Genomic DNA, 13,038 nt, shown 5'->3' on the forward strand with positions numbered 1-13,038 from the left:
TTTATTAAATTTTATATGTTATACATTTTTTTTTTTTTTTTTTTTTTTGTATCTACACAGAAAATAATGAAGGAGAATAAAATAAGTTGTAATAATTTGTATATATTTCAATATATGTATATATATATCTTTATTAGATAAATAGATAAAATTAATAATGCTATTGAACATAAACTACTTTTCTTTTGAAAAAGTTCTAGAATACTTATGTATTTCTTACATATTAATATATTAACTTTTATTAAGTTAATAAAATTTCACATTTGAATTTTCTATAAAATATTAAACTTTTTTTTTTTTTCTGGAAACTTCTAATATATAACTACCTAATATTATTATGTAAAAAAGTATAATTTGTCTTCTTTTTATTAAAATTTATATTTTTTGTATTTCTTTTCTTTTTTTTTTTTTTTTTGTAAAAATCTTTGAAAAGTAATAGTTATATAAAAAAATTATTTTATTAATACTTGTTTTGCTAATTCCTTTTTTTTTTCTTGTTCTTTTTTCTTCTTGTATTTTTGTTCCTTTTTATTTTTATTTAATTGTTAAATTATGAAGAACGTAATTTTGACTAAATTTTTTTTATATCTTTTTGAATTTTTATTTTGTCTGAATAAAATATACAGTTGCAAAAATGCATTGGAAGATATTTTTCATAAAAATAATTTGCTAAATGTTAATGATAGTCTTACAAATTTATGTTTAAAAGTTAGTAATGGCTTAATTTATTATGAAGATTTATTAAAAAATTATAAGTATGATAACAATTGCTTAAAATATAATAAAATTGGCAATTATGTTTTAGAAAAACATAATATGAATAATTATAACTGCTATAAAGAAATTCAGAAGCTTTTATGCAAAATAAATTATATAAATATAGAAAATAAAATAATAAAAGACAAAAATATAAGTAATGAAAATAGTATGAAAGAATATATAGATGGGAATGATAGTAAAACTAATATGAATATTTCTGAAGAAAATGAAAAACATAATATAGATGAAGATGACATATATAACTCAAAAATAAAAAAATGTTACAAAACAAAATTTTTTTTTATTTCTTTAATAAAAAGATGTATTGAAAAAGGAGATCGAGACCCTTTAGTCCATTGTGCATCATTAAATTTTGAAAAAAAAATTATTTTAGATGCAAAACTTTTTTGTGAAAGTTCTTACGAAAGAAAAAGTATAGAAGAAAATGAGATAAGAAAATCAATTTACAATGATTTTTATAGGAAAGCTTTAATTAAAACATTTAATTTTAAAAAGGAAGAAATTAAGAACTGTATAGATATGGTTAATATTTTTAATAACTGTTCTATAGTTGAGCAAAATATATTTAATACAACTATTGATTCGTGCATATTAGAAAGAAGTAAGCATTTTTGTCATAAAAAAATTGAGGAAATGCATAATAAAAATTACATATATACCTGTTCAGATATTATATTACCATATTTATTAAGTTCAAAGGATGAAAATAAATCATACGATTATTTATGTAATAATATTAATATCTATTTAAATATTCTGAAAGAAAAAAAAAATTTTTATTTAATAGAGAAAAGAAAATTGGAAAAAAACACAAAAAACATTAAAATAACTCTAAAATTATATAAAATGATAGAAAGAATATTTCAATTATTAAAAGTGGAAACTCAGAAAGATAGCTTAGAAATTGACAATTTATTTTATAATTTAGAAAAATTAAAAAATAAAAGAATATTTACTGAAGAATATTTTCTAATGCTAAATAAAGTATATGAACAATTAGAAGAGTTAGAAGATATATTAGTTAAATTTGATTATCCTATACTGAATAAAAATTCTATAGAAGAAAATATCTCTTTGGTTAAAGAAATAAAAGCTTGTGTAGATATACTGATAAAAATACAAAAAGAAGTATCTACAACTTCAAAACTTATTAATGAATATATCAATAAAAAAAAAAATGATAAGCTAAAAGATAAGCACATTAATGAATTAAATTTTGATGAGATGAGAAAACTAAAAAAGAAATATGATAACATTAAAAATTTAATTGAAAATTATGCGGACAAAAATAACAACTCGATCTTTGAATATCAGAAATCCTATGAAAAAGATTTCATTGGAGATATTCAAAATTTTAGTGATTTAATTGAAATATATACTGATCAAATCTCTTTATTAATCAAAAACAATATTGTATAATATATGAAAAATGATATATTTATTTATAAACAGGAAAAGTATAGAAATAATAAAATAAACAGAGAAGTTAAATCTATTGTAACCAAAAGTTTCATATAAGAAACATAATAATTACATATATATATATATGTACATTGTTTTTTATTTAATTCATTAAAAAAATATATTTTTTTACAAGTAAAACAAAACTGAAGAAAAGTTAATATTTCTTAAAAAGTAAAATTTTATAAAAAAACAAAAGAACATATTAAAAGCACAAATTTAGATATTGAAATAAGAGACATTAAAATAAAAATCCTGATGTAAACAAATAAATAAAACTAACTTATAAAAGTAAAATAAAAAGTTATACAAATTAAAGAAATAAAATAACTTATAGCATTTTTATATGTGTATGAATGTTTTTTAAAATCATTTAAACTATCATTTTTTAGAATTTCGAAAGTTCCAATATTACTTGCATGTAAATTTTTTTCTTTTTCATTTTTATTATTCTCAACAGTAGCTTGTAAATTATATTGAGATGGTTCTGAATCTTTTACTTCCTTTTCTATTGCATCATTTGTTTTGGGACAATCAATCTTTGCATAAAAAAAGTAATTACTTACATTATATCCTTGATCATTTGTTATTTCAATACTTAAGTTTTTGCTGTCTATTGAAAGATTGGTTTCTGGAATAAATAAACGTCTGAAAAAAAAAAAAAAATTCATATATTTAAAAATTCACAAAGTTTAATATTTCTCTTCATCTTTATGATTTCATTTTATAATTATATATTACTGATAAAATACTAAAGATTGAGTTAAATGTATATTAAATGATGTGACATTAAAAATATTCAAAGGGCATGGCAAAACTGAGTTATATTCATTCTTTAAATGCTCAGTTTGCTTTAACGAATCGATGTTAATATTATTAAATTTAATAGTTATTTTTAAAGGATTAGAATTATTATCTTCTATTATCTTTGTAGCATATACATATAAATTAGCTAGTCTGAACAAATATTTTGATACTATATTTTTATCTAAACAAAATATAAAAAAAAATGAAAATTATTATTAGAAATAAAATAATCTTTTTAGATATAAAAAATAAAGACATATATTATACATATAAAAAAAAGTAGTTATCAATTTTAAATACATAAAATTATTGTATATAATTATGAATGATTTTAATATTAGAAACCTTTACTTAAAAATTGTTTAGAAGCTAGTTTGAATTTATTTACATCAGGTATACATTTAGAGAAGTCGAATAAAGGGTTAGACCAGTTAAAGGGTATATTTATTACATTATTTTTATTATATAACTATAAAAAAAAAGTTATATAAATATATATAATATTAAACGAAAAACTAAAATATATATATATTTTTTTATGAGAGACTAATATTTAATTTCTTCGATATTAACATTTGTTGAATCAATGAAACCTGAAGATATAAGAATATTTTCTGTGTTTAAATTTTTAATTTTATCACATTGTTCTTTGGGGCTATTTAAAATTATGCAATTACTGCAATATGCTATATTTGTGCAATCTAAAAACAAAAGAAAATTAAATGTAGTATTACATTTTTATAATTTAAATTAAAAATTTTCATATAATTTACAAATGTATATATATACCACTTAAAGATATTTTTTCATTAGCTGAGTTAGATAAGCCATTACAATTAATTGAATTACATATCATTTCATTTGTATTGAATTTAAGATTGTTACTTATTAATTTTGAATAATCAGAATTACTATTTCCTTCTAAGGGATCTGTCACTATAACTCCTGTTGCAACATTCCCATACATTTGGGAATTTGATTCATTTCCTTTATTGACATTATTACCATTACTTGCATAAGCAGCATTAATATTAGAAATGTCTTTATTATTACTGTTGTTGTTATTCATATTATTATTGTTATTCATATTATTGTTGTTATTCATATTATTGTTGTTATTCATATTATTGTTGTTATTCATATTATTGTTGTTATTCATATTATTATTGTTATTCATATTATTGTTGTTATTCATATTATTGTTGTTATTCATATTATTATTGTTATTCATATTATTATTGTTATTCATATTATTATTGTTATTCATATTATTATTGTTATTCATATAATTATTGTTATTCATATTATTATTGTTATTCATATTATTATTGTTATTCATGTTATTGTTGTTATTCATGTTATTATTGTTATTCATATTATTATTATTCATATTATTGTTATTATTTATTCCATTGCTGTTTCCATCATCTAAAATATAATTTTGAAATTTTTTTTTTCTATGTTTATGCTTTTTACTCCTTCTATGGTTATATTCACCATCGTCCTCATCTTCATTGTTATCATTATCATCATTATTATATAACTTATATTTTCTTAAAAAATTAAATGAAGAAAATTTTTTTTTTTTAGGAACACTTTCATACTCATCATCATTACTATTTTCGTCATATGAAGGACTGGAATCATAATCATTATTTTCATCATCATAATATTTTCTTTTTTTTTTTTTTTTTTTCTTACTTAATTCGAAAAAAGTTATTTTACTTTTATTTCCTAAAGAAATATCTGAATATTTACTAGAAATTATTTTATCATATTTATTTTTATGATTTATATTATTAAATTTATTAGTTAATTTACTATCAAAATCATTAAATCCTTCTGATAGAGTTGTATTAACAATAAAATTAAGCATATTTCTAAAAGTTATTATTTTAAAAAGTACAATGAAAATTTTGAATTTCATTTTATTATGATATATAACGCATCTTTCTATTCTAATTTATAATAAAAAGTAACACTTAAAAAAGAATTATGTCTATTGTTAGTCTATTAGAATACTATAAGGTATCTTTATACTTTAAAAATTTCATTATTTTATTTACACATTTTTTATTAAAGCAAATTAAAAATCAAAATATTATGAATTTTATATTTTCAAATAAATAATTAAAAAGAAATAAGACAATCTTAATAATAAAAAAAAATATAATATTTAATTGAAATATTAGAATAAAAAAAAAATATGTAGAATGAAATAAAAAAAATTTTAACACTTTTTAAAATAGCTATTTTAGATTAAACTAACAATTAATTATGTGCTTTTTGGTGCACATAATAAGAAATGATATATAAAATAAAAAATATCTATTTAATTAAAATTTTTTTTTTTTAAAAATTTTTTAATTTGACAATTTAGATACAATTTTTTTTTTTTTTTGTTTCTCTTCTACTTAATTTTAAGTATTTTATAATACTTAGGTGCAAGATTTCAGTTATAATAATGCCTTTATATATTAATACATATTCATTCAGTCCCATATACATAAAATTGATACAAAATAATATAGTTTATTTCAGTTTTTAAAATGCTGATTTATAAGATACAAACAATTTAGTTAAAAGTAAAAAAAAACATTTTAAGGATAAGATGGTGTAAGGATGCTAAAGGTAAAGTGAAAGTTTTATCAAATAACAAAATGTAAGTAAAAAAATATTATTAAAATATTTATATGATTATAGGATCTGTTAAATATTTTATATTTTTTATAAAGAAAAAAAATAGAAAAGAATCAAGCAAACTACGATATTCTAATTAAATTTCATTAATATAACTTCAAATTGTATTAATAATTTAAATACGAAATGTAATTATACAACAAAAAAGATGTTATATTCTTAACTGGAAGAAAAACAATCAGCTTTTAGAGGAATATGATAAAAAAAAAAAAAAAAGAATAAGGATATAAATTATAATTTTTTTCTTTCCATAAAAAATATATATATTTTAATACAAAGTTATTTAATAAAGTTTATTTATTTATTTTTATAGTACATGAAGTTAAATATATATTAAGATAAAAATTAAATGTAAATTACATTGAACTTATAAAAAAAATTAATCAACTTAATCAACTAAAGCATTCATATTCTTATGGAAATTTTAAAATACTTTTAAAATTAAAATTTTTATAATTTTAAATGGTGTACATACTTTAATAAAAATAACAATAACCCATTACAAGTTTACAATTTAATCAATTTTTTTTTTTTTTTTTCTTTTTATTATTACGTACATTGTATTTTCCATATATAATAATAAAATAGATAAAACTATTTACAATACAAATAAATTTTTATTAATTTTGGAATATTTGAAATAAAAACAAAAAAAAAAAAAAAAAGAGAGCATTTATGTATTTCTCTATTTTTTTTTATTATGCAACATTAAAATTTTATTTTACTCTTTGTAGTAAATAATGTTCTAAAAAAATATATATATATATATATATATAATATATACGAAGCATAAAAACTTGTTTCTAAGAAACAAAAAAAAAAAAAAAAAACCAAAGATAAAAGAGTGAATTAAAAATAAAAAGAATTATATCGAAAATAAAAAATTAAATTAAATTAAATTGAAATTAAAATTAAAAATAAAATCAAATTCAGTATATAAAAAAAAAAAAAATTAGGAATCATTTGAAGTTAATAAATAAAAAAAGTACATAATTAAATGTGTACTTTTTATTTAAAAAATATTTTAAATAAGAATAAAAATTATATTAAAAAAAAAAAATATATTTAGGTTTCATTTTTATAAACAAATTTTTTTTAAATGGAAAGATTGAATGGTATTGTAAAACAAGTCATATCTGCAGATACCTATATTTTAATAGGAGCCAAAAAAGGTGACAAGAAAAAAAAGTACTATATATTTATATTATATTCATATATAAGAAATACGTTGTGAATATAAATTCTTTTTTTTTTTTTTTTTTTTTAAATACATAAGTTTTATTATAATATTATACTTATGTATTCCCATTTATATTTATTATTTCAATAAGTTTTCAGAATTTAATTATTTTTGTATTATATTCTTTTTGATTTCGTATATTTAAATATGTATACTATTGTTTATGTTGTATTCCCCATTTATTTTGATTAGAATCTTTTTTTTTCTTTTATTATTTATTCATAAAATGTAAATGTGTATATTCATATTTTTTTTTTTAAATATTAATTTTTTTTTCATTTAGGTGGTATCGCTCAAGAAAGACAGATAAGTTTAGCATGTATACAAACTCCCAAATTGTTTATGAAAAGTCAGAATGCAGAAAAAAATGAAGAACCGTTTGCATGGGAGAGTAGGGAATTTATCAGAAAAATGATAATTGGAAAGAACGTTAGTTTTGTTGTTGAATATTCATATAATAATAGAACATATTGTAGCGTTTTTTTTGAAGAACAAAATTTATCAATTTTGTTATTAGAAAGAGGTTATGCAAATCTTGTATTGAATAAAAATGTTAAAACAAATGTTTATGCTGACTTAGAAAATTATTATAAGGAAGCAAAAGAAAAAAAAGTTGGTATTTTTGGAAATAACATTAATTACTATGTGAGAAATATCATCTACTCTTATAATGATAAAAATGAAAACAAAAAAATATATGATTTATTTGTAAACAAAAAAATGAAATGTGTAGTAGAACATATTAGAGATGGGTCTAATTTTCGTGTATATGCAGAATATAACAAAAATGAAAAAGAAGAAAAAAAAGAAAAGGAAAGTACAGAAAAAAATTCAGAGAAAAAAAAAAAAAATAATAATAAAAAAAAAAAAGATGAAGAAAATGAAGAACTTACTAAAAAAGATGAAAAATACTTAACTATGTATTATTTTTCTTTTTCTCTATGTGGCATTATTGTTGATATGTTTAAAAAGGAAATAGTAAATAATGTTGAAACAGTAAAAGAAGAATTATATGCAATGGAAACAAAAAAGTTCGTTGAGGCTAGATTATTAAATAGAGATATTGAAATTGAAATTAAGCATATAGATAACAATTGTAATTTGTATGCAAACGTTAATTATAAGTTAGGAAATATTTGTGTTTTATTATTAAGAAGTGGATATGCATACATTAATGAGTATACAGTGAAATATGTTGATAATCCTATTGAATATAAGAAGGCGTTAGATGAAGCTATACAACTAAGGAAGAAAAAATGGATTAATTACACTGAAAAAGAAATTGATTATGAAAAAGAATATTTTTGTACAGTTATAGAAGTTTTATATGGTGATGTTATTATTGTTGATTATAAAAATGAAGAAAGAAGATTGTATTTGGCTTCTATTAAGTGTGAAAAGCATAGTACAGATTTAAAATTGAATACATTATGCATATTAGCAAAAGATTACTTAAAAAATCAAATTGCTGGAGAGAAAATTAAAATTGTAACAGAATATGTGAAAACTCCACAGAGTAACAGTGATGGTTACATACCTCAATGTTCAGATGATAAAGGAAGAATGCATTTTGTTAGTGTTTATAAAATGGAGAAAAAAAAAAATGAAGAGAAGTCATCGAGTAAAACAAATTCTCCTAACAAGTGGGATGAAAAAAAAGGTAAAAAAAAGTCCAATAATAAAAATAAAGCAAAACTTATTAATAATGAAAAAGAAGAAAATAAAGGCGCTTTTGAAGAACAAGTCGTACTTAATGGAAATGCAGAATATATTAATTTAAATGAACAATTGGTTACAAAAGGATTAGCAAGAGTCATTAATCATAGGCAAGATGATGAAAAAGCCAGTAACTATTTTCATTTACAAGAACTAGAAAAAGATGCAGAAGAAAAAAAACTTGGAAGATTTAATCCTCATTTGGAAATAATTAAAATTAATAATATAAGTGGAAATGAAAATGCACTAAGAGCTAGATCTTTTGAAAATGTTTTAAATAAATATAATAATTTAAATGCTTGTGTTGATTTTATATATGGAGCAAATAAATTTAAGCTTTATATTCCTTCTCAAAATTTATTAATAAATTTTATATTACTTGGTATTACTGTACAAAAAATAAATTTAAAAGACTTGAATAGTACTGAAGTGAAACATAAAAAATTGAATGAAGAATATTTAAATGGAGAAATAAAATCAAGTAAAAAAGAGAAAAGTGAATATAAAGAAATAGCAGTCCAAGCCTATAAATATACTAGAAAAAAGTTGATGCAAAGAAATGTTCAAATAACTATAGTTACATGTGACAAAGGAGGAAATTTTATAGGAATATTGAAACATCAAAATAAAGATTTTTCAATTCACTTACTTTCATTAGGATATGGTATGTTAAATGAAATAGGATTAAATAATACAAACGAGAGAAATAATTATATTAAAGCAGCAGAAGAAGCTAAAAAGCAGAAAAAAAATATTTGGGCTATTGAAAAGGCAGACTATATTGACGGTATGCTAAAAGTAGAAAATGATTTGTCATCGTTGGATAATATTTATTACTGCTCATATTTAGATGATATTAATAACATTTCTATTCAATTAAAAAATAAACAAGAAGAGTTAAAAAAATTACAAGAAGAATTAAATAAAAGTAGTAATTTAGAATTATCTGCTCTAACCGAAGTAAATAAAAATTCTCTAGTTTTAGCAAAATATATTGACAATTATTATTATAGAGCTGTTGTTTTACAAGTAAATAAAAATAAAAAAAAAGCATTAGTTAAATATATCGATTTTGGTAATGAAGAAGAATTAGATTTTAATGATTTGAAAAAATTAAATGAAAAATTTAATTTAAAAAATTATTCTCCATACGCAATTAAAGCAGCATTAGCTGGATTAAAAATACCAAATGAAAACAAAAATGATTTAATAAGTTACATAAAGAAATTTTTGCTTGATAAATTTTTATATGTCAAATTTGAGAAAAAGGAATCAAATTTATTTCACGTTGTTTTTTATGATTATGAACAATTTAACACAAACAAAAATGTCAAAAGTGTAAACGAGGAAATTATTTTTAATGGTATTTGTTATGTTGACAATTCTAGTAATACAAAAATATTTGAAAAATTAAAAAAAGAAGAAGTACTTGCAAAAAAAAGTAAACTTTTTATTTGGTCATATGGAGATATAGATTATGATGATGAAAAATAATCTCTTTATTTTCTTAAAATTAAAATAGCATAAATGGTAAGGTACTGTCGATAAATAATGCATATATATATTTGCATCAAGGTATATAAGAAAGTAATAATATATAAGTGAATAATATTTTAATTCAAAAATTATAATTAAATTTTACTAACGCGTATGTAAATAATATATTTGATAGGAAAAAAAAAGAAAAATATATTTCAAAACATATACATAATATTACTAATTTTTTTTTAACATAAAATTATATTATATTATATTATATTATATTATATTATATTATATTATATTATATTATATTATATTATATTATATTATATTATATTATATTATATTATCATCTTATTCCATTTTATTTTATTTTTTTTAAATACAATTCCAATTTAATAAAAAAAAAAAAAAAAAAGGTAACTTTTACTAAAAAGTATCATTTTCACATGAAAATATTTTAGTTGTTTTTAATTTTTTTTATTTTATTCATAATATTTTATGAAACTTTTTTATTTATATTAGAATACATAACTTTTTCAAATATTTTATAAAAAATAAAAAATATAATAATATTTAAGTATATTCTCTTTTATAATTAGCAAACAATTTTTCGGAATAAAAAAGAAAAAAAAAATTATGTATTAATAAATTTAATTGTTATTTTATTTATTTATTAACTAAACCATCTATTGTTTAAAAAGAAAAGGCAACTATTTCTTTCTCCTTTTTTTCAATTTCTGCAATTTAGATTGGTTAATCTGATTTTTGTTTTCTTCTACAATTACAATTTTTGTATGAGTTGTTTCATTTTTTTTTTTTTTTTTTTTAAATTTTTTATATCCTGGTTTTTCATGTTTTGGTAGCCATTTGTCATGATCATAATTATAGTTTGCATCTGTATTCTTTTTCTTTTTTCGTTTACGTTTTTTTTTATTTTTTTCAGCAGATAATGAATTTATTTCATTATTAATAGTTAAATCAAATGTAAAACTTTTATTTTCTAATTCATCTACATCAATTAGGTATGTCTCACTTAAAACAGTTTTTTTTAATTTATCTTCATATTTATATGCATTGTTTAAATTGATATATGTAGAAATATATGTGAAACATGAAATAAAATTAAAGTCATTTTTAACTTCATTAGATAAATAATCAAAAATATCAATTAACAATTCTGATTTTTTATGATGTATTAAATATTTACTAACTAAAAATAATGTTTCATAGTTAACTATATTTATATTTTTTTTTATATTTTCTTTATATTTGTGAAATAAATCAATTACTAAATTTAAAGTATTAATGTTTTTACTACTATTTGATAGTTTAAAATTTTCTTTATATTTTATACATATATATATATAAAACATATTTGAAAAAAAAATACTATAATCTTTTACACTATTTTGAAAAATATCCTCATACTTAAAATATATTTTTAATATTTCTTTGTAACTTCTTTTTTCATAGCAAAGAGATACATATGCATTAATAAATCTTATTTTATTTTCTGGAGATTGCATGCTATCAATATTGTTAAGTATATAACATTTACATTTCATATAACTTTCATTTTTTAATGCTATTATATTTAGTTTGTCTAATAAAATTGAATTGTTGAATCTCATAGAAAAATTACTTAATTTTATTTTAAAATCATCTTTTTGATCAGGACTTAAATACAATAAGCATTCATTAAAACTTATTATACTGTTAATTACTTCATTAATATTATTATGTATGTCTTTATTCATAAAAATAAAGGATTTTATCTGATTTAATTTATCATAATTAATATTAAAAATAAGCTCACTATTTGATTTTTTATCAGTGTTTTTATTTATTTCATTATGCATTATCGCTAAGTAGTTATTATAAGCTAATAAAACTACAATATTATTAATATTTTCGTCATAATTGTTCAAAATATTTTCGTATATAATAATGGATTCCTTAATTTTATTTGTTTTCGAATATATATATGCCCTTGCTAATTGAACAAATATACGTCTAGAATTTATTTCTGCAATATGCGATGAACTTAAAATTTTCGAATTATTCGTATCTTCTATTAATATACTTTTGCAGAAATTTTCTAATAAATCAAGAAATTTTATTGATTCTGAATATTTTTTTTCTATAGTAAAAAATAAAGCGTAATTAAAAGGGAGCTCAAAATTGTCATTTTCGTCATATTTAAAATTTTTTGTAATTTTTTTAATTTTTTCTCTTAAGTTTTCTATATCTGTGTATTCAACAACTCTTGATAATTTATCTTTAGTTCTTAAAAAATTGTATTCATATGTTAATTGCATATATTCAGAAATATAGCTACTATATAAATTAGTTGTTGCAACTGCTTGCTTTCCCTTGTCATTCAGTAATAATTCATATGAATTAATACATGCCTCAAAATTACGTAATTTAAAATTTACTTGAGCTAATAAAACATTAATAAAATCATCATACTTATTTTCATTTTCTAAAAGGAATTTTAAGCATCCATTCAATTTTTTATATTTTCCTAATTTATATAAAGAATAAAACAATTCAAATAAAACGTTTTTATCTCTTATTATTGTGTAATTTTCTTGAAATATATTTTTAAAAGTTTTCTCTTTATCCTTATTTCTTATTAAACAATATGTTATTTCATGTATTACTCTAGTAAAGTTTTTTCTTTCCATAAGGCAATAAAATCTGGTCTTTAAAGCATATTCATCGCAGTCTTCATTATTAAAAATATTAGTAGTTAAAATAATTACATCGTTATAATTCTTTTTTTCAAAATTATATTTTATTTCTTCAAGAGGTACTTCTCTCAAACTTTTTCGTGTTCCATTCAT

The 13,038-nt window shown here is 18.7% G+C and overlaps 4 protein-coding genes across 4 annotated transcripts; 2 read left to right on the top strand and 2 right to left on the bottom strand.

Moving 5' to 3' along the window:
- Positions 1 to 552: 552 nt before the first annotated feature.
- On the top strand, positions 553 to 2,199 carry PRELSG_0933700 (conserved Plasmodium protein, unknown function; the record flags this gene model as incomplete). Its single annotated transcript, XM_028676784.1, has 1 exon — positions 553 to 2,199. One exon carries the CDS (start codon positions 553 to 555, stop codon positions 2,197 to 2,199), a length of 1,647 nt encoding a protein of 548 aa, XP_028533238.1.
- A 320-nt stretch (positions 2,200 to 2,519) lies between these two features.
- Positions 2,520 to 4,924, bottom strand: PRELSG_0933800 (conserved Plasmodium protein, unknown function; the record flags this gene model as incomplete). Its single annotated transcript, XM_028676785.1, has 5 exons — positions 2,520 to 2,889; positions 2,983 to 3,229; positions 3,394 to 3,517; positions 3,622 to 3,749; positions 3,838 to 4,924. 5 exons carry the CDS (start codon positions 4,922 to 4,924, stop codon positions 2,520 to 2,522), a joined length of 1,956 nt encoding a protein of 651 aa, XP_028533239.1.
- A 1,923-nt stretch (positions 4,925 to 6,847) lies between these two features.
- On the top strand, positions 6,848 to 10,198 carry TSN (tudor staphylococcal nuclease, putative; the record flags this gene model as incomplete). The annotated part of the gene is made up of 2 exons (XM_028676786.1): positions 6,848 to 6,920; positions 7,272 to 10,198. 2 exons carry the CDS (start codon positions 6,848 to 6,850, stop codon positions 10,196 to 10,198), a joined length of 3,000 nt encoding a protein of 999 aa, XP_028533240.1.
- A 701-nt stretch (positions 10,199 to 10,899) lies between these two features.
- On the bottom strand, positions 10,900 to 13,038 carry PRELSG_0934000 (conserved Plasmodium protein, unknown function; the record flags this gene model as incomplete). Its single annotated transcript, XM_028676787.1, has 1 exon — positions 10,900 to 13,038. One exon carries the CDS (start codon positions 13,036 to 13,038, stop codon positions 10,900 to 10,902), a length of 2,139 nt encoding a protein of 712 aa, XP_028533241.1.

The sequence above is a fragment of the Plasmodium relictum genome (genome assembly GCF_900005765.1).
Source record: "Plasmodium relictum strain SGS1 genome assembly, chromosome: 9".
Lineage (NCBI taxonomy): Eukaryota > Apicomplexa > Aconoidasida > Haemosporida > Plasmodiidae > Plasmodium > Plasmodium relictum.